The following is a 22,585-nucleotide window of genomic DNA, read 5'->3' as shown; positions in this document are numbered from 1 at the left end:
GTACTAAGGAAGCAAATTAATGTCGAGAATAGGCTTGAGTGGAACCAAAAATGGATAGCATAGCAATTATAATCATAAACGGTATTCCTTCCTTCCCAAACATCCAACTTTCCAATTGTGATTGGTACCTACACAGCAAAGCATAATTAATTCACTTTTGGATCCGTCACTTTACTCTCAAGCAAATTATCTAAAACTGTAATAAAGTGTATATAGACTCAAGCTGGTTCCCTGGTGCACACCAAGTTTGATTGGGAACTTTCCGGGAACTCCTGCGAAGCATATATTTTCCCCTATCCAGCATTCATTTTAATTTTGTTCCATCACTGATGTCAAGTTGAGACGTAGGTTAGGATTAAGCTTAATTTGGCTAGTAGTAACGGTGGGAAGCTGATTCCGTGTCAGAATGAAACAATACTCAATTGCACTCAGGTAATCATGTTTTTAATTTCGATCCTGAGTTTTCATTTATTCCACCAAGCAGTTTGGGTGGTTCCTGGAATTAAAAAAAAAGATTTTCTGAACTTACAGGCTACCTACTGATTTAGTACCTGAATATTTTCTTATACCCCAAATTCGCTTATTAGTGTTGTGATAAGTAGGTATATTCTGGTGCATAGGTATTCCTTCCGAAAAATTGGAACCTCTGCAACTATTAACCTCTACTTGCTACCTAAATCTGAACATTTAAAACGTTGTCAGCTGCTGACAAATACAAATAATAATTTATAGCAGTTGTTGAAGTTATCTATAATTATATTTAAAGATGTGGAAATGTTTTAAGTACTAAATTGTACAATCCTAAGATTTTTTTTTTTTATATTCCTCTAAGAATCCATATTTGGTTCATCGTAGTTTTAAATTAACTTCCAAAACTTAATTTTTATTACACTCCTGCTCAAAATTACGGCACACTTTTTTCTTATTTATCTTGTATCTGTATCTTATTTAAAATGGCTTAAAAATGCTTTGGTGTATTTTGTTGTGTTTACTTATTGTTTAGCAAGTCAAAAAATGCAAAATTGCAACAGTATTATCAACAAAACAAAAAAACATGAACCAAATATAACAATCCAAGAACAAAATAAAAAAAATCATGTGTGCCACATGTGGTAGAATGAAACCTTAAAAAATCATTTTTCTTGAAAAAAAAGGACACCATAAAAAAGCTTACACATTTTCTTTTATAATAAAGCCATACTTAAATGTTTACAATGTGCAAAAAGTATAAAAATAACACTGGTCAACAAGGTTTTTGCCACAACAGCCAAAATATACTTTTCTAGTAGTTTTTGATGTGCTGAACTCGAATCTGATGTCAGAAAAATTTGATTGGCCTCCGTTTTTAAAATATTACCGTTAGAAAATGTCAAAATACGTCATTTTGGCTGCTTTCGAGGTTATGTTTTTATGTGGGGTAATTCATTATGAATAAATTTGTAACGTTGGCTATAAGAACTGGTTTTATTCTTTCAAAAAATGTTTAAATCTTTCCGATATCTCTTTTACTGCCCGAGATATTTAAAATTTAAGCAGCGGTCTTTGAATCAGAAACAACACTGGCCAACCAAATTAAACTTTGTTTGCCACAAGAACCAAAATATACTTTTCTGAAGGTTTTTGGTTTGCTGAGCTCGAATCCGCAATCAGAAAAATTTTATTAGCCTTAGTTCTTGAAATATTACCGTTATAAAATGCAAAAAAAAGGTTTTTTTGTATAATATATTTATATTTCAAGAACGGAGGCTAATAGATTTTTTCTGATTGCGGATTCAGTTCAGTTACCCAGAAACCTTTAGAAAAGTATATTTTGGTTCTTGTGGCAAAAATTCTGTGACCAGTGACTTAAACTTTAGATTAAGTTTAGTTTCTCTTTGGCTTATTAAATGCAACTTAAGATATCTCGAGCAATAAAAGAGATATCGCGAAAATTTAAACAGTTTTTGAAACAAGAATATTTGTTCTTATAATAACCGTTACAAACTTGTCTATAATGAATTACCCCACATAAAAACAGAACCTCAAAAACAGCCAAAATGACGTTTTTTAACATTTTATAACGGTAATATTTCAAAAACGGAGGGCAATCAAATTTTTCTGACTTCAGGCTCAGATTCAGCAACCCAAAAACTACTTGAAAAGTATATTTTGGTTCTTGTGGCAAAAAAAAGTTAAAATTTGTTGACCAGTGTAATTTATTTAAAACAATCATTTCTCATATCAAATCTTTTTTTCTCCTAAGACTAATAAATCCATTTTTTTATAACAACTTATAATAATTTCTATATTATCAAAAGCTTATTGTTTCAGCTTTAAATATTTATATCTACGATGTCTATACAACATCTACAAAAAGAGCTAGAATTTTTTGAACCCAATCAGTTTTCATCAAAAAAAGCAAAAAAAAATCTATCTTTTTTCTCTTCTAACACCATTAAATCCATTTTTTTTAAGTACAACCGCCGTCATTATTGAAGCTTAAATATTGTTAATTTCAGAATTAGAAAATTTTTTATTGCGTACTTGTTCCTATTACCGATTTATGAACCAATATCAAAATTTTAAAAGTCAGTAGTTGAGTTCCATTGAACTAAGGAAAATACTTATATTATGTTCTAAATAGTACAGATATCCAAAATCGTAGATAGGTACTTCGAAAAGTTTATTTTGATACTCCTATCGATGACTGATGTTTTTTAATGCAGCTGATTTAGTTGGAGGATTATGAATGATGCGAAAAAAATTAGTGTTCCCAAAAGCCTTTTATATTGATAGTGTTGGTTAAAACTAGTTACTTATAGAATTCAAAGCAAATTTATGTTGCCAGTGTATATTCACACATTTATTATTATTACCAACGGGATAAGCCTTTTTATAGTTTCAGAAGTAATTTGAATAAATTAACCAACAGATTCAACAACCCACTAAAATTTTACAATTTTCTTTGGGTTATTATTATTATTTCTTTCCATTTAGTTAATCAAACCTGTTACACAAATTTATCCCAAAACTTCTTAAAAAAAAAAAAATTGGAACCTTTCACCGTTTTCATGGCAGCTTCCTCTTCATCATTAGTACTTTTTTCGTTTGCCCTCTGAAGCCAGACCATCTGACCTCAATACAAATCGTGTACTTCATTGTCAAGTTTTTTATTTTTTCTCTCTTCTTGTCGAAGAAAGCAGATAAACCGTCAATAAAGAATTTCAGTTGTTGTATTAGATTGATTTTATTTTACTTTTTTTTCACTCAGTCTTTGACCTGACCAGCTTTTTATATAGTCTCTGCAAACCACAAACAAATGGCTGACTGCAAAAAAGTATATTACCACTCATAGCTTATCCGGAACCGATTGATAGTGTGTTGCAATAACGAAGCACGCTCAACACTCATCGACCACTAAATCGGGACGAAATCATAATTACAAATTTTTTCAACGATTTTCTTTCAAACCCGTAATAACTTGGCTAAGAGAGCTTAAACTCCCTCTGCTGGAGCTGGCTAGTATATTTTACCTATACCTTCTCTTCGAACAAACACTTTGGCGCTATGGCGGGTAGTGATGGAAAATAAAAAGAAAACATGACTTAATTTATTTTTTTCTTATTTCTAATTTAATGTAGCGATGTCGGCACTTATACCTATAACTCTCCACCCCCTCTCCCATCTGAATGCAACTCAAAGTTACCAATGGGTTACCAAATGCACAACCACACGATATTCAGTCAGATTTGTAGACGTTCATGTCGTCGCGTTCGTCGGTCTTCACGTCCGTCGGTTTTGTTTCTTCGGCCAGAGGTTTCCTTTTGTTTCCAAATGTTAACATAAATTAAATTCACCTGTGAACAAAGCGATAACAATTTTAATAGTAACTAATGACATTTAATTAAATTGCTTTTTGATATTTTTCTGTTCACCCCGCGTGGCCCATTAGTGTGGCGCGGTGGCGGTTTTCTCTACAACAGTATTGAGTTTTAAATTTTTCTATCTCTCTCTTTCTTTCGCTCTCTGTCTCTATCTATATTGTATTGAAGTTAGTGTTGTTTAGTTGGTAATACAGTGGAATTTTCATTTCCGTCGAATGTGCACGATTTTGGATTTTTTGGTAAATTGGGAAAAAAATATTTATTTTTATGTTTTATTGACTCTATGTTCGACTATGTTGTTGTGCATTGTAACTACAATGATGGTATTTTTAGGATTTGTTACGCCAGTTTAATCGAATCAAAAACTATTTTGTTTCTTGTTTTTTGATTTGGTTGGTTGTTCGTGTGGGAAATTGAACAATTTGTGGGAATCAGTAGGTAAATTGCGTTTTTTTTTTTGTTGCAGGTGTTGACGGATAGGATTAACCCAATAATAATAACTTTTGATTGAAATAGCTCACACGATTTGGGGGATTTACATGTAAATCGTGAAATTGTATTATTTTCAATTATTGTTGTTTTTGAATTGTAAAAAAAAAGACAAAGTAATTGTGTGATAACTATGTGATCAACATGCACAATAAGCCATTGCACAAGACAGTTAAGAATTGGGTAAGTTGGGAGTACTAGATGTAGAACAAAAAATTATAATAGGCTGTTTGTAAACTTATTGATGTTATCAGTTTAAGGGAGAACATCTGGAGGATAGCATATTTCCTAGAATAGGTTTTCAGTGCAGCAATATTATAATAATAATATTCTATAGAAAGAAGTTGCAATTTTAACAATTCAAATGGTATAAAAGGTTTTTGTTTGACCACCAACACTCGTTATCAGTCTAAATTTCCAGCATTTTCGATGATTCTGCAGACACCTGTTCGAAACTCATAGGAGAGTCAATTTTTCCTTCATCCTTGCTGAATAAGCACCAATGTTTGCGAATTGCAATCTCTGGTATATTTGCTGTTCTATTTTTTGCACATCTTCACCAGTTCTAAAAATAACGAAGGTTATAGACATGTGGCCTTGTTTCTTAGATATGCATAAAACTTAAAATGTAGCCTTTTTTAAGTAACCATATTTACTCAACATTGGAGTTTTCAATTGAAATAAACAAACAAGAAATTTAATAGAAGACTCCCGAAAACAAATTTGTTCTCCGTAATGTAGTAGTTGGTGCGATTGACTTCACATCAGAGGTTCCTACTAGGTACCTAGACATTTTTGCATATTATATTGTAATACTTACATATTCCGATGAATTAAAAAACCATTCTAGAAAATCACTGCCAATAATAAGTAGTGTACCTAATTTAAGTCATTTCGACTGAGCGTTAAATTGTACGCCACATTGATCAGATAAAATAAACGCTTTTGGAAAATGATTGACGACAACTTGGTCAAGATTTAAGGAATCATCACCAAAATTTATTTAGAATTCGAAACTTAAATTTTTTTTTACTATATAATCAAATCAAAATTCATATCCTTGGGATATTCTTATTCTGAAATTTAAAAGCGGCTAATATCATTAGTTCTTCAATACTATCATTATTTTTTTTTGTTTTTTTTTTCATACGCCTTATTTATCCGATATATTGAGTGTCAAACAATTATTCTTCTTATCACTTGGAATTCTTAGTATTTTTGTATTTTTTTAATAAATTCAAAATTTGTTTTTAATCTTTGAATATTATGCCAATACTTTCATCTAATCACCTCATAAACAAACTCTTGCCGTGTTCAATATTTACATATCTAACAAAGACAAACATTTAAAAAGGTTCTTTTTTATATTTAAAATAAAAATAATCTTAACAAGCTTTAATCTCAAAGCAGTTAGTTATTTTACCCCATAAAAACTTCTATTGACAAACACCTTAAAAAAAATTGTATATCTAAAATGCGTTTCTAAAATAAAAGGATTACCGACAAAATTTATTTTTTCCTTCAAACGCATTTGAATATTTATCAAATGAAAGGTGTGTAAATATCACACTGAAGTGTGTAAATAATAATTATCTTAATACTTTTTATCATTAAATTGACAGTCTTTAATCAAATGCCACCATAAACTTAACACCCAACAAATTTAAAAAAAACCCAAACAAAAGAGCTGAGCACCAAACTCGATTTAAGAAAAAATATATTCAAAAAAATCTTTTAAAAAATTTCAATAAATCTATAATATGCTCTTAAAAGAATAAAAGACCAAAACAAACACTTGTGACCTTGCAAGTTATAGTTTCCATTAAGAGTACAAGCTAGAATCTAAATGATAATGGTATCAATAAAAAGGTAGGGACCATTACTTGGCGCCCCTTAACTACCACACATCACTCCATATTCATATCTACACATGTGTATATACTATATGAACATCGATGAAATGTAAATTCATGTTCAACAACCGAGTTCATCTTATCTGCACGTTGTCCATTCATAAGAATCACATTCGAATATAAAATTCCTTTAGTATAAACACCACAAAGAAAAATACAAAAAAAAAACCAATACCCTGAACAGCAAACACACTTTAAGAACTCGTCCTCCGGTCTAATTAACAAGTCCCATAGTGATCGAATTAATTTCCAAGCACAAAGCAAGGTCCTTCTTTGGCTAAAGAGTGAGAGAGATACATCTGTATGGCAGATCTGCTTAAAACTTTAAATGTATCTATACTCGCACGTATGTTTTTTGTATCCGAGCATCGTGTTGGAATTAATTTTACGAGTTTATCTTCAGGTATTAACCAGGTGTTGACCCAACGGCCAGCGGCGCGACGACTGAGGTGATATGGTGGCGTGTGTGTGCTGTGCTTTGGAAGTTATTGTCACCACTATCGCACGAAGTGACTCCTCGAGCACGAGGTATCTTAAGCTTGTCGCCTTAGCTTGCTTGAATGTTTGTTCTTGTATCTCTCGTGTATGCTGTTCTAATTGATTCCGACAAATACTCATAAATTCGATCGGGACAACAAAAATGGGATATTTAATTCGAATTCCTTCGCCTTGTTGTTGTCATCGTTTTCTGCTTTTTTTTTTTGTAGATTTCAGCTTATGTGGTATTATGAACATTTTTTTGTTTTTTACTTTTCTTGACTTTGACACAAAATTCTTGTACCCAAACGTAAGCAACCATGTGGTTCTTTTTGGATTTTATTTGTTATTTTTTTCAAAAGTTTGAAAGTTTGTAAGCAAATGAAACGAATTATCTCTAAATGTGTGTACCTTAAGATGTTTAACAATTTACTAACAAAAAAATATTGTAAACAATAAATGTACCCCTTTCAGAATATGTCGGTCGGACCGAGACCACCATCGGTTTAGCCATCAAGTGTATGTTGAAGCAAATGAATGGGAACAATCATAGAAAACGAAACAAAGAAGGCTGATTGAATGTGTACATAAATTAAGCTTGAAAGCTTGTGGTCACTTTGGCTTTCCGACTTGTGACGCCTACGCTGACGGTTGATTGAATTTTGAGAAAAGAGTGCTACTGTGTATCAAAGATAATTGAATTTTAATCTAAATATCTTTATAATGCTGAGGTCTTGTGTTTAAGTGCAGATTTAAATGGTTTATTTCGAATGCATTTGTCTAATGTCTTTTCTAAAAAAATTTCTGACTTTGACATGAAAAAATACTTAAAATTAAATTTAATATCAAATCCAAATCCAAAAATCTAATTTTTTGTTGTTTATTTCTCATTTCAGTCCCCAGAATTGGATTATCGGCATGAGCTGATGGGTCGTCTGCATAAAATCGAGCCTGACGTTGAACTAGAAGTGTTACCTCATCACCATCATCATCACGATCACAACAATCATCATCTGCACCACCAGCACCAACATCACCACCACCACCAAGACCAGCATCATCACCAACAGTCAAGTCAACAGCAACATCACCAGCAGCCACAACAACAACAACCAAATCATAGCATAGATAATCCGTCCAGCTCACCGAGTAACTCAAGTTCCGGCTATGGTTGCGCATACGCCAACAGCCAGTGCTACGATGGTGGTTACTCCACCGGGAAGGAGTATCTATTTGGTAAGTACGGCTATCTACTTGTACATATAAATACGTCGAAGAGTTGATTTAATCACTTAGAAGGTCTTAATCAAGTGATTAGCCACAAACATTGCCTTGAATTGAAAAAATAATCTAACTGTGAAATTTCAACCATACATAAATTTCTGTGCCATATTCAAAATATACTTTTATTTACACCCAGGTGTTAGGTTTGAAAAGATTCAACAAAACAAAACAAAAATCAATCCAAGTTTAGATTTTGTATTAAGATACGAATATTTTGAATGGTAACAAGCGTGAAGAGTAAATATTAGCTTGTGCCAGTAAAACTTTGGGGGGCTTCTTTTTAGAAATTAATTTCATGGAGCAGAATATCTCGGAGCGCATAATCGCCAGAAACAATATATTCGTTTACGAATGACTGTTATAAGGCAGTCTACTACTGATTAATTGATTTCTAAGCATAGCTTGATTTATCACTTGATAACTAGGAGGCGTTTTTTTGGATTGAAAAAAAAAGAGAATAAACTACAACTGATCGATGGTTGCCATATTATTTTAGATAGAATTTTGTGGGTGTTACGTTGTTTGGACAGGTATTGATAGACAAATTAATTGATCAATTAGGAGTAGTTTTTTTTTTTTTTAATTCTTGAATTTACATACTAAACTGAATCTGGTTTGTAAGTTAAATAATCGGAATCGGGGTTATTTTGTAGAAAAAACATCGAAACTCTATATAAATCATTTATTCATTCTTGTGTAACGAAAATTATATTAAATAGGATGAGTCTATACGTAATCTCAGAAGTAGACAAAAAAGGAGGTTTTGTTGTTGTTTTTTGTTAAGAAGAACAGCTTTTTTCCATGACTTAATTTCAATCTTTGGATCGGAACCCCCATGGCGTTGTTACTTGATGAAATATTTTGTAAAAAAAAGTTATTCGAAATTGATATTAATATCAAAAGTAACTGTCAAGAACTTCGATTTACTCAAAGACTTGTGGGAAGATTATATTTGCCTTGATGGAAATAGATGATAGGAATATTGTTGTGTCATGAAGGGTAAATTTTTGCAAAACTGATTTTAAGATTATGAACTTTATTAAGTTAAATAAATATTTTATTCAGAATCCTTGGGGATTAGTTAGTGTATTACACCAAAACTGCACCAAACTCTCAAAATACTTATTTATTAGTATCCTCGTTGCTTGGTACTGACTGGCTCTTTTTTCACTGTCGAATTTAGCAGAAATGGATTAATAAGAGGCTTAAAAACAAGTCCATTTTCAGCCTTTTATTTTTCAAGCGTCTTACAAAATCATGAGCGGCAACTTTTTTTTGTAAAAAAATTAAATGATGTTTTTTTTTCATACGAAGCCACAACTTAAATCAAGAACTAAAGTTTTCGTGTTTGAATATAATGAAGTTGCCCACTCAAAATTTCGAATTGAAGAGAATTCGCAAAAAGTGCTATTCTGTATGTCTATGTGTGTGTCTGTCTTCATAAGTACAAAAACGTTTTGCTATTTTATATTAAAATTAAGAATCATTTTCAAAAAAATCAATTTTGGACTTAAAAAAAAAGTTAAATTTTTTTGTTTTTAAAAAATCAAATTTTTGAAAGCGATTCAGTTACTTTTTTAAACTTTTTTTGTGTGTCGATTAATATTTCCTTTTTAATTCCATACCCGGTTTGTGTGCATTTTACTATCCAAAAATGCATTTTTGAAAAAATTCCATTTTAAAAACAAAGTTTACTCTGGAAAAAAAGTTCTTCTTTTAAAACCAAATTTTTTTTAAATAATTGTAGGTATATAATTATTTTTTTTTTCTTAGAATCAAAAGTTTGTTTAGAGTTTATTTTTCTGTGTCATGTTCTTCTGTTTTTCCACTTTTCCGTATAAATACCTAATAAAAAAATTTAAATTCTGAAATCTGTATTTCAAAACCTTGTGAATCTTAATTTCTTCATTTCGAAATCTCTGTTATTCCGGATATCCACAAAAATTGTCATAATGATAAATTTATTTGAGTTTTTTTGTTTTTAATTTACATTTAAAAAATGGTAGGTTCATACAAAGTATTAAAAATCCGAAAAAAAGTTTACCGTTTTGTTAAAATCTTCTCTTGTTGGGATTGAAATTGAGTTATTGCCCAATGTTAGTTTTTCATCAGTCGTAACATCCTTTTAGGGTTTCATCCTAGTCAGCTTTTATTTAAGACCTCTATAGGATATTCTAAAAACAAAAATTAACAATTTATTTTATCATTTTAGAAACCAAAAATAAAGAGGCTCTCTGCACACCATCCTCCGAAATGGATGATCCGTTCCTTCGACCGCCACTCTGGGAAGACATTGCCAGCTCAATACAAAACATCGATCCAGAGAATGCGGTGATGTTGGGCACCAATTCAATGGCCCAAGTTAAAATGGAAAATGTCGAAGATCCCCTACTAGAAACCCTCTCGACACCATTGCTCAGTCCACTAGAAATCAAAACCGAAAAACATCCAAACCACCATGCCCAACATCATTTGCATCAACACCATCACCTGCATCAGCATCATCCGAGTTTAGGAACAGGTGGTGGGAGTAGTGGAACAAATGCTGCTAGTGCAACAGAATGTGATACCCTTACCCAACTCTCGATAATCCATGGTCCCATGCACCACCCACAATTACATCAACAACTGCAGCATCCACACCACCATCAGCATCAGCACCACCAGCAACAACAACAACACCAGCAGCAGCAAAATCCAAATAGCAATAGCAATAGTCCTAGCCACAATCGAAGCAGTAGTTCTAGTAGTAATAGCAATAATAACAATGATAGTTTAGTCCATAATAATAATAACAACAACAACACCAGTGCAAGTAGTAATAACAGCAGTAGTTCGAGCAATGGCAATAGCGATAATGGCTCATATCTATTAACTGGATCCAGCAGCTATCCCCCACCACCGCCGCCGCCGCATTTAAATAGCTACTTAGGCGGTGGCAATGTGAATGCTAATGTAGGCCAACATCATCAAATGCCACCGCAAAGCACCAACAACAACAACAGCAATACAAATAATAACAATAACAATAATACCAGCACCAATAACAACAACATCAGCAATAGCAGCAATGCCAGTAACAACAACAACATCTCAAACAATGGAGGTGGCTACGCTTATAATTGGCAGAGTCACACACAGGTGAGTGTCACAAACATGTCGTTTGCCTCTGTTTTTGCATATCGGTGAAATACCCAGACACTTAGTTTAATCAACATTGCATTTGTCTCTCTTTCTCTTCCATTACAGCCTTCCTACCACAACAAATACCCAGTGCAAAATGTTGCTGTCGTGCCAGCTGCTAACCTCTGCCCGCCACCGCCAATGTCAAGACTCATGTATGTGCCACCATTGACACCACCCAGTTCGGATCCAGGAAGTCCGGGTAGTTCATTGGTTTCAAATAGACGTGCTACACCACCACCGCCATATCAACACCAGCAACAGCAACAACAGCAACAGCAAGGACATCCACTTGCTGGAGTTAGTGGTCCTGCATTAATTGCTGTGCATTCGGCGAGTGGCCCGAATTCCGCCCACTCCCATCACCTCAGCCCACCAATTGGCCCGCCCAATAGTCGAACGCTCACTACTCTCACTTCGAGCAATTCATCGAACATTCAACAGAATACTCCTGCTCATTTGGCGAACATCATTTCACCGGCGATAAGGACAGTTCGTTATAATCGAAGGAATAATCCGGAGCTAGAAAAGCGGCGGATACATCACTGCGATTTTTTAGGTAAGTTTAATTGATTTTTTTTATTTATTACGATACAAAAATAACGAGAAAAAATAACAGTGGGCCGAATGCTTCTGAATTATTTCGTGTTAAAATGATTAAAGTCCTTCTTATATGCATTTTACTTTATTTTCAGTTATTATGCTTTAAATTTGAAAATAGATAAATAAACACTTTAAGCAAGAATAATTGGCTTTATTCTAACAAAAGAGCTGAGATACGAACATTTTTTTTAAATTTGTTTTACAATTGTTTTTATTTCTGGCTTTAAAAAAATATTACGAGTATGTTGATGTTCCCTTAAAATGAATATCATCATAATGGTTTCCAACCAAATTTTAGTTTTAGTTTCAGACACAGCTTATAATTGAAGCAATTGAGTATAACCATATCTTTCACTTGACACCAATTTTAATGGGTTAAAAAAATCTAATCGTTCAAGAGTTCTTATATTGCTGAATATGATTCCTTGACATACATAAATGATTCAGCCAAAAATGCTACTAGATCCATTGGTGCATTTCATTAAAGAAGCCGGCATTACTGGTCGACTTTCAGTTTTTTTATTTAACTCGTAAACCAAGCCTAACCTTGAAATGGTTCAAACACACTTTTCATAGCAAATTAAATTTTCTATCAAGTTAAGGTGTTTAAAAAATTTTTACAATTAGTTTTTATTTAAATTCTAACCTAAAATCAATGAAAAAAAGTTAAAAATTCAGGATTTTATTTTCTTAAATAAATCAGGGGGCATTTGGTGTGTATATCAGTGTCAAAAATAAAGAAATAGTGGTAATTTTTAAAAGGTACATTTCTGTGGTTTCTTGACAAAAAAAAATTAAAAATTGCATATTCAAAGGATTTTACCTCTACTTTATTTATTTGTACAAAGTTTGGACGTACAGGGTTGATAAACCAATCAATTTTCTAACTTTTTTTCATTGATTTTAGGATAGAACTTTTCGCAAAACTAACTTAACTTGATAGAAAATTTAACTTGCTATGAAAAGTGTCTTTGAACCATTTCAAAGTTAGTCTTAGAGTAAAATAAAAAAAAACTGAAAACCGACAATTGTTGCCGTTTTCGATGGTTTTTTTTTTTTTAATTTTGTTTTTATGTGTCGAAAAATTTTTTTTCCAGGATGCAGATTTTTTACGAAAAATTCTGGAATTTTTTTTTTTCTTAATCGACTCTAATAGTATAAAATATTTGGGTTGGTGATGAATGACCAAAACCCGTAATCCGTAAAAAAGAAAATCCCCAAAGTCGAAATCCCAAGACAAACCTGGGTAAAGAAAATATCTCCAGGAAAAAATCTAAAAAAAAAATCTCCGAGAGAAAATCCCAAAATTTCAGATGCGTAAGTTGTGTTTCAAGCGCGTGATTTGATTGCTTGATACACAACTTGCGCATCTTCACTTTGGAAAAACCTATTTTCGTTCATTTAATTATAAACTGCGATAACTTACGTCAAACGATATGCTTTTGGTTCAATTTGCTGTATCCTGCAGTATATTAGCATGATGGTTAAGGCAGACGAATAAAACGAAGGTTCAAATCACGGTTGTTTACATTTGCGTTTTTAAAGTGGAACCTTAATTATTTCAAAACTGTGGTGTTTGGTTCTGATTTTGCTTGACTTACGGTGTTTTTTTTTTATCATTCTTTATTGTTTTTGATTTGTATTGGGTAAAAGTGGGAGAAAAAATTATTTATTGGAAATTTTGTCCATTGGGTGAATGGAGATTTTATCCCTGGGGTCAAAAATTTTTTGTAGATTTTATCCGATTGATACTTTTTTTTTTTGAGATAGTTTATGTCTCCCTTCTTCTTCTTCCTTTTTCTCGGCGCTGTTATGATCTCGATGTCGAGGGGATCATAACTATCCCACGTTACTGCTTCACACTAGTGATCCGCTTGTGGGGTTCGCCGGGTTGACCTCAGAAATCGGCGGCAAGCCTCCCGGTTTTGTATTGTTCCATTTCTAAGGCAAACTGAATGCAGGTGTTTTTGCATTTGCTTGTACCAGGAGTTTTTAGGCCTACCTTTCTTTTTATTTCGTGTTGGAACGTTGTATGATATTGCTTTTTTGACGGGGTTCTCAGGATCTCTCCTTTGAACATGGCAATACCAACTGAGTCGGTCGTGTTCAATTTTTTGGGAGATGGTGTTTTTAACATGAAGGCTTCCTCGGATCTTCGTACTTCTAATTATTAGTAGATTAGAAGATAGTTTATGTCTCCCAAAATATTTAATTTCAGACTCTCACGGTTTACTAAAAATTTCTGCTGCAACTTTTAAGATTAAATTTATTTTTTCTTCCAATGGGGTGAATTCAACAATTTTTTTTACAAAAGTTTTAATAAAGCAACCCCTAATCTTCTTAACTAAAATTAAATGGATTAAAACAAAAAACTGATAATTTTTGATTTCTTTTGAAAACATCAATTTTTTTTACAAAATCTGTTAATTATTATTTTTTATTAAATTTAATCGATTGCAATGCCGTTTTTTTTTCCAAAATTTTGTTTAACATAATTAAATTAAATTATGTATTATTTAAAATATTTAGAAAAAAATGTTATTTTTTTTTCAAATATTGTAGGTAGGTACTTAAATTGTATTTCTTTAAAATTTTGGACTAAAAAATCGTGTTTGCGAAACAAAATTATTAAAATAGCAAAACTTTGAAATAGTTTTTTTCCTATTCGCCTTCCAGTTTCTGTTTGAATTAACTCTTTACTTAAGAAGCGTCTCATAAATGTTAGACAGGGGTTAAATCTCTATCGTATCGCAAAACCAACATCTCTAAGAAATTTGGAAGTTCCCCGCATTCTCTAACAATCTCCTTCCAACAGGCAGTAAAATAATCTCACTTTTACTTTCGATTGAAAAGCTTTCCCTTATCATAAAATATCCACTGCTGACCACAGTTTCGTCTCCATTGGTCAACTTTCCAACGGTATTGTGACTGAGAAAATTGTAGTCGATATTACAATTTTATTAAATTAAAGTATTTTTTCAAAGAAAATATTGTAAGGATATAAATTCAAGAGCAAAAACCTGCGACCCAGTTTGTTAGTCAGTTTAATTTTTCAAGTAATTCCTATAAAGTAAACGACATTAATTCCCCGCACATCCAACTTTTCGCCAGTATGTTATGCTAAAAATAACCTTTGATCTCAATGTTAAATTTTCCCATCATAATAACTGAGTAACTCCATTTGCGCGCACAGAAGTTAGTTGCCAGTCAGCTTCTCCACATTTCTTATCGCAAACCAGTACCATTAACATTAACAATGATGTCTAATTTTGGCCGAAATTTTCCTCACTCACTTTACCTCCATAGACTCATCAATCGCAAGACTTCATACATCCCTCGATGGTATATGTCCCGGCTCTAACCAAAAACTCGTTCAATGAGCTCCAGCGCAGCGATGCGATAGATGGGTGCCTGGCTTGCACAGCATTATGACTAAATTGATAGCATCAGCCAAAACGAGAATCACTTAAGGTGAAATCACCATCTCCGAATGTAGTCCGCAAACCAGAAAATATTCATACAGGGTGTACAGATTAAAGGCTATTTGAATGCAATGATATTCCACATAAATGGAGATTTAATAAGTTTATGTTGCTTTTTTTTTTTTGATGATACACCCTGCAAACTATCATCGATTTTTCCGGATAATCTCGAGAAGCAAATAATCCTAGGTATGTCTGTCCACTGAATTCTGTATACGTAGCTCAGGAGATGAGCGGGAGGAGCCACTCGAATTAATGCATTCGCATCATGTGCTTGTATGTAAGTCGAGAGGTGTATGCCTTCAGGGGTAAATGGTGCAACTGCCTAGTTTTCATATACTGGATACTCTCTAAGCCCAAACGACACGACGATGATGATGGCAATAGTAATGGAGTTAAGCATGTATAGTAGCAGCATCAGCATGTCAGAAGGACGGTGGTAGTTGTTTGACGGTGCAGCAGTCAGCTCAAACTGTAATGCCCATGGTAATCCATTTACGCGGAAGTACTTTGGACATTTAAGGCCATTATTAATTGATACGGTTTAAATGCTAGATGGGATGCATTATGGCCAGGAGAATAGTTGTTTTTTATTTTGTTTTTTTTTTTTTTATTTTTATTTATGGTGAGAGATTTTTATAATTCATTTCACGTGTATGAGTTTGGTTAATTGAATTGCGTTAAAGCCCCAAGGAGTTGCTTTTATACTTGGGTGGTTTAGTGTTTTGTAGATACAGATGAGATTTAAGTCGCTATATTAATGAGCCTTTCTAAAAGTTTTATATACAAAAAAAAAAACAAAGCACAGTTCACGACTTTGTGTCATATATACAAAAAGAAAAACTAGAAACAAGGCTTGATTAGAAGTTTACTTAGGGAATGGCGAACACTTGGTGGTACAGTACAGCCATGGGCAGAAATGAAATTACTTTCTAATCAACAAATGGTTTGATAAAAAAAAGTTAATTGAATCGTGAATAACTTTTCACCTCGAAATTATTTGAAATGCCTATTATATGGTTAGCATTTTTGTAAGTAGCTGTTGAATATTTCAAATGTTTTTATTAATTTAAATAAAATAATTTTCAATTTTGGTTGCCTGATAATTCGTTTTTAATTTTTCTGAGGTTAATCTTAATGATGGTTATTTTTCCACCTTCTGCGTGCTGAGTTTTGTAGCCAGAATTGTCCTTAAAAAAAATTAAAAAGAAAAAAAAATCGTTTAAAAAAAGCTTTTTTATTTTCAAAAAATGGAAATAATGGGTCTACTCATTTCTGAGAAAAAAAAAGTTATAATGCAATTTTTAGCAATTCGTCATTCAACGCCTTAAATAAAAAATTAAAAAAAAAAAGAAAATCAATTCCGTTTTCATAAAATTGATTTTACGAAAATAAAATTCAATTTTTTGTATTCGAAAGTAAGACATTAAAAACTAAAAGTAATGCTGTTATTAATGATTTTTGAAAATTTGAATAATTCATAAAAACATACCCCTTTGGCCTAAGAACTTTATTTCAATCGGAATCGTAGATGCCGTTTTTGAACAAATCAAGCTTTTCTAAAATTTATATACTAACGTCTTTCATTCGTTTGATCCAGAAGTGTTTCGATTCAAATTTTCATTTGCTCGCAAAAAAATATTCACCATAAGATTCAATGGAAACTTACTTACTTCAACTCGATATATCTTTAAATTCACTTTTTGTGACCTGGTTCACTTCAGCTCTTAGACACATGGAGTGTAAAAAAGGCGCTGTCAATTTTGGTTCCTATTTTTTTTTTTTTAATCCACTCTTTAAAATTCCCAAAAACCTCTTTATACCAAGTTTGAAGTAAATCGGTTCATCCGACTAACACACAAAAAAAATCTACCAAAATAACTCATGTTCGTCTCTTAAAATGGAATACAAAGGAGACTTAGTTACCATCAAATCAACAAATATCGTTTTTTTAATCGACGATACACTTTACCACGTCAATCGTGCCAGGATGCAAATTTATGTACTCCAAAAAGCTCATGAAGAGGCTTACTGCAAGGGGTTTTCCGATGAATTAATGCATCACAAAAAAATGTCTGTAATTAGCTTTCACTACTAATTGCTCCAATATCTGTACATTTAGTCCACTAAATTATTTGGGTATTACCTTAGTAAAGTAATTATCATAACGTATTGTTAAGGTATCTTGATTCCCACAATCAAATACTTGCTACAGTCACTTAAACGTAAACCAAATGGTGCGACAGATTTTGCATGTACCACAAGAATTAATGTACAAACTTTATTTTACTTTTGAAGTTATTTGAAAATACAACAACACAATGAACATATTGACCGCAACAATAAAAATAGCCTGCATGTTAAAATACCTACCACTTGTTGCGAACACGGAAATCTCTTCACACGCAAAAGTCTGCACATCAGAGAACCAAACAACGTCAATAAAAGCAAACACAACAACTACACAACATCCAACTCGCGGAAGACTTGGCGCAGCTCCATAGAATGTTCAACTTTTTTAAACACACAATCATCAGTTGGGAAACTTTTCGCTATTGGACCTAGAAATTGCCTTATTCTGCCAGAGAGTCTTGTATATGGCAATTGTGAAGCAACTCTGTCTCCCCCGAATGAAATTTGTAACATTGAACGCGGCTGTCCTCCTCAGAGGCGATTCCTCGAATTCTACTGGTCAACTGCACAATATTACTAGCTTTATCTATGTGTTGTGTGTTTTTTTTTTTGTCCCATTCATTTAGTGCGGTATTCTATTCAACTTGACGGAATTGTGCAACACCGTAAACAATGTCACGTAAAACGAGGCATGCTGACGTTTTTTCCATGTCTTCTGTCTGTCGTCTGTATAGCGAGTTGCAACAATCTACAATGTTCTTTGCAACGCGCGGCTCCTTCAGAGTATACTTTCATGCCGAAGGCGTCACCAAAGGTCACTGGTGTTTTATTTTAGTACCTCCAACACCTGTTTTCTATTTTGTTCTTGATGTTATTGTTGTGAAAGTAGAAATAATCATGGTGGAAATGAATAGATAAAACAAAAATAATATGTTGGCATTCAGTTTTCAAGTTTTAACCTCAGCTCTTTTGTTTTACATTGTTTTGTTGTAACAAACAAAAAATTTGCCTTTCAATGGGCAAAGGTTTAACTTATTTGCCACCATTTTGTACGTGACTGATTTGAATTCGGTCAACGGAACATTTTTTAAGATCAATATAAATACAAAACAGCTAACTTAGGAAAAAAAAAATATTTGTAATGTCGTAGTTTTTTTTTTTGCTGCGCTTAAAGTAGCTTACATTGCGCGGGCGCATATATATAAACCAATGGTTATTTTTTTTTTTTTTTTTCATTATTTATTCTGTCATTCCGAACTAATTATGGAAAATTTCCACGCTTGTAACAGCGACTCTAGAACAAATCAATTCATCTTTCAATCGATTGCGTGCTAAAGCGTTTTACGGTATTATTTAATTTTTTTATTCTCTCTCTAATTCACATTAAATTTGTTTGATAATGCCAGACACGTACGTGTTATTTTACTCACGTCCTCAACTGAAGTACGTATTTATCCGCGAAGAGTGCTGGTATATTGATTGTTACCTAGATTGTTTGGCTTTAAAATATAGGTATATACTGTAAGTATCTTTATTTGAATATGGATTGGATATAAATATGTTTGTGTCTGGCTTTGGTAATTGTATAAAATGCGTGTAGATAGAATTTATTTTTGGGAATAATTTTACTAACGGTATAAGTTCATTTAACTTATTAAACAAATTGGTGCCGCAAGTTTTTTTGATGGGTGTTAGTTTGAATGTGTGAGATAATTGAATCTGAGTGACAGATAAATGGGTATGAAGTGAGAATATTTTTAAATGTGTTAATGTATTCACAGTTATTGTGGGTAAAAATTAAGATACTTATTTTTTATAAAATTAGCATGTTAAGTTTTTTTTTGTAGACCTCACAAGAATAATAGGCAAATTGTTGGTTAATTAAATTAAATGTTAAAACTTCTAAGACTATTTGCTTGGTTCCAATTAAAGTTGACCCTGATGTTGATTTGAAAAATGAAGACATTTATAATTAACGTTTTCAGTAGATTTGATAGAAAGATAAAATTGGTAAAGAGCTATTTTAATGTTATGTACACATGTTATCACACGTTTTGCTCTGATTTTAAGAAATTCTTGCCAATGTTTTCCATCAAACAAAAAGGATGGCTTCTAAATGACATGTGTAATTCCAAAGAAATAAGCAAACTGGAATGATAGCTAGGCCTTTATATAATTCGATTGACATTTTCTAAACGATAACCTCTGCCTTCTGACACGACAGTAACAACACTAAATTTTGAACTAAACGCTGACATTTACTAACTTCAAATGAGTCTTACCTGTAATAAGCAAAATCTAGCTTACATTCACTAAAATAAGTTGATGATTTGCTAGATTATCTAATTTCATGTGGCACTTACACAATGCAGCGGAGGTTTTTTATTCGAGATAGTATCGCAAATATTTACTAGTTTAAGCTGACAGTTGCTATTTTTGGCTGATTTTTCTGAGTCTAATTTTCCACTACTAAACTAGATTTAGCTAGTTATTTACTTAATTAAGGTGATGATTTAATTGTTTAAGCTGACATTTACTAGTTTCAGCTGAAATTTATCATTTCAAAAATCAAAGAGTCTTTATACCAAATCACTCCTGATTTTTTTTTTTTTTTAAATAAATCCAACAAATGGTTGATGGTCTCAAGACTGAAACTCAGGCTCTTCTGGTAGTACAGTCAACGAAGTCTAAGGAGTTTCCAAACGCGCTCCCAAAACTTGTATAATAGCTATTCTCTTGGGTACGCTCCCAAACGAATCAAAAATGATTTTGCTGAGCTGAAGTCTCTTTGCAAAATAAATTAGATCTTAGAAGAAAGAAATCTTATCTTACCACTACTTCTAACCTTTAACCCATCAATCTGTCAGGGGTTCAAACTAGATTGCACTTCGACTTCCAACCCCTTATCGACGGGAAGCCATATGTTTGCACTACGGAAAATTCATAATATCTCAGGCAAAAAACTCTTTCTTCAGTTAATGCTTCTTAAAAGCCTTTATCAAATAGCTCAATATTCTGATATAGAAGAAATAATTTTTTTTTACTAACGCAGCGCAAAGTGATACTACACACTCTGAAGGTTCTAATGAAAAATAATTTTTCCAATACATTCATATTATATTCTATCCCATGTTGCAACTTAGTCTCCCCCACGTATCATGAACTCATTAAAAATCCCCAAAGACCCCATCACACATTCAACACTTTGACACAGAGAAAACGAGAAAGACCCTCCAAAACTCCACTCCACACATACTCGTAATAACACAGTGTTTACGGAAACTTCATTTCGTTGCAGTGACAGTGCCGCAAATTCTTGGAAATTATCGACAGTCAACACCGGCTATCATGACAGTACCGAGACTGCTCGAAACAGATAAGCATAGTCACATGAAAACTCTATACCTTTGTATGTGCGAATGTTGAATGCGAGAATACGATTTTGGAGAAGTGCCAACTACTACAACTTCTAACTACAAAAATATATACAAACATATATAAAAGCGATCCCCTCTGGCGTTTGTCTGGAATGAATTCATGGCGCATTGATTAAATGCCAATTTACTCCACATTAGCAATCAGTACGTCTGTGCTGTGTTAGCGCATTTTGAAGAGGGGGAGACTAGCCACTCTATAGCTAAGCCAGAAGCCAGTAGTTAGAGCCACTGACTATGGTGTATTCATTTGCTACTGGACAACAAGTGGCAAACTAGCAACGCGATATTCCCAACATGCCCTAAGTGTCAACTCTAATACAGATTTATGTCTAATGCGTTACGAATTTTTGATCAGGACAATTATTCAATTCAATCGAATGCACAGTTCGTTGGTGCTACACAGAGCACTTATGCGCATTTGTTGCAGTTAGCTATCTTATTCGACGACGTTTTCATATTTTCAATTCCAAAGCTTCTATGCGCAATGCGCATGCGTATGCGTTTTAACCATGGATCGTTGTTCAATCGTTCAATCCATCTATCGGCGCGATGGAGGAGATCGATTCATTAAAAGAAATTCCGAAATTCCAAGCGGTAGACGAGACGTTGCATCTGGAATTGCAACTTTTCGCGGTGCTAATTAGATAGTTGGACGTTTTCTTCTTCTTCTTCTTCGAATTCAATACAAAGCTGTGACTTTGCCTCATTAGCTGCAGACGAGATAATTATTTTTAACTTTTCATGATATCGCTGAAGTTTTGAGGAATTGAGGGAACTTTAATAAAATCAGAGGTCTTGTCTGACCGCATGTCTGGCGGTTCACTTTGTTAGGTGATGTTTTTTTTTTCTTTGTAACAAATTCTATTGATAGCAAAAAATAAGAAAAAAAAAAGCTCACAGCTCACTTCTCATAGTTGGTTAGAAAGATAATTGATGATGAATTTTGAGCGTGGAAAATTTCAATCGAATGTGTGGCAACTGAATTATAAATAAAGTTATGAAATATTAATTTATTTTTATTTTTTATTTATAAATTGAACTTCTATGTATGGTTGGATGGAATTTGTTGTCATTATTTCACCTGTTGGGACTAATTAATTTGACATTCTTGTGCAAATTGTTGTATTTATATTTATTGCATCACAGTATACAATTTTGATAACCATCTTCACTTTAAAAAAAGTGAATATATGAATTTTGGTTATCGAACAATAACCTTATGAAAATGAAAAGTAGGTACAGGTACTGTACCAAAATCTTGAAAGCCTTGACCCATTGAAAACTATACATTTTTAATTTAGTTCTTATAGACGTGGGAACCTTAACAATATAAAAATACATATAATCGAACTACCAACAAGTAAAAGTTTGTTTTGTCTAGTCTAATTACGACCTTAGTAATAAATGTCATCGTATTGGTGCTTAAACTGTAACAAGCCCATCAATGCTCTTATTGTTACCTATGTGCATCGAGACAATCTTTAAAAAAAATGTAGGTAGATTTTTAGAAATCTGCTCAGGCTTGGTAATTTTACGAGGATGAATTCCACAAATAACGCACTTGGCAGATTCTTAGGCAAAAAACTACAGAAAACCTTATACCAACTGGTGGAATTTTTTAGTGCTGGAGTGGAGAGATTTCCCGAAAGAATAAAGGCATTTTTGCAACAAAATTAAAACAGACGAAATATTAAAAAGAAGGCTGGTTTCCTTTATTGTCA

The 22,585-nt window shown here is 32.8% G+C and overlaps 1 protein-coding gene across 4 annotated transcripts in view; it reads left to right on the top strand.

The window, feature by feature from the left end:
- LOC129912177 (dendritic arbor reduction protein 1-like) overlaps positions 1 to 22,585 on the top strand; it is a 185,485-nt gene that overhangs the window by 115,205 nt on the left and 47,695 nt on the right. For all 4 annotated transcript variants that reach the window (XM_055990321.1, XM_055990323.1, XM_055990324.1 and 1 more), the window contains exons 2-4: positions 7,639 to 7,978; positions 10,239 to 11,167; positions 11,276 to 11,768. In XM_055990321.1, coding sequence (XP_055846296.1) covers positions 7,639 to 7,978; positions 10,239 to 11,167; positions 11,276 to 11,768 — 1,762 coding nt within the window. The remainder of the gene's footprint in view (positions 1 to 7,638; positions 7,979 to 10,238; positions 11,168 to 11,275; positions 11,769 to 22,585) is intronic.

Source organism: Episyrphus balteatus, chromosome 2, assembly GCF_945859705.1.
Source record: "Episyrphus balteatus chromosome 2, idEpiBalt1.1, whole genome shotgun sequence".
Lineage (NCBI taxonomy): Eukaryota > Metazoa > Arthropoda > Insecta > Diptera > Syrphidae > Episyrphus > Episyrphus balteatus.
This window is presented reverse-complemented; position numbering and strand designations above follow the sequence as displayed.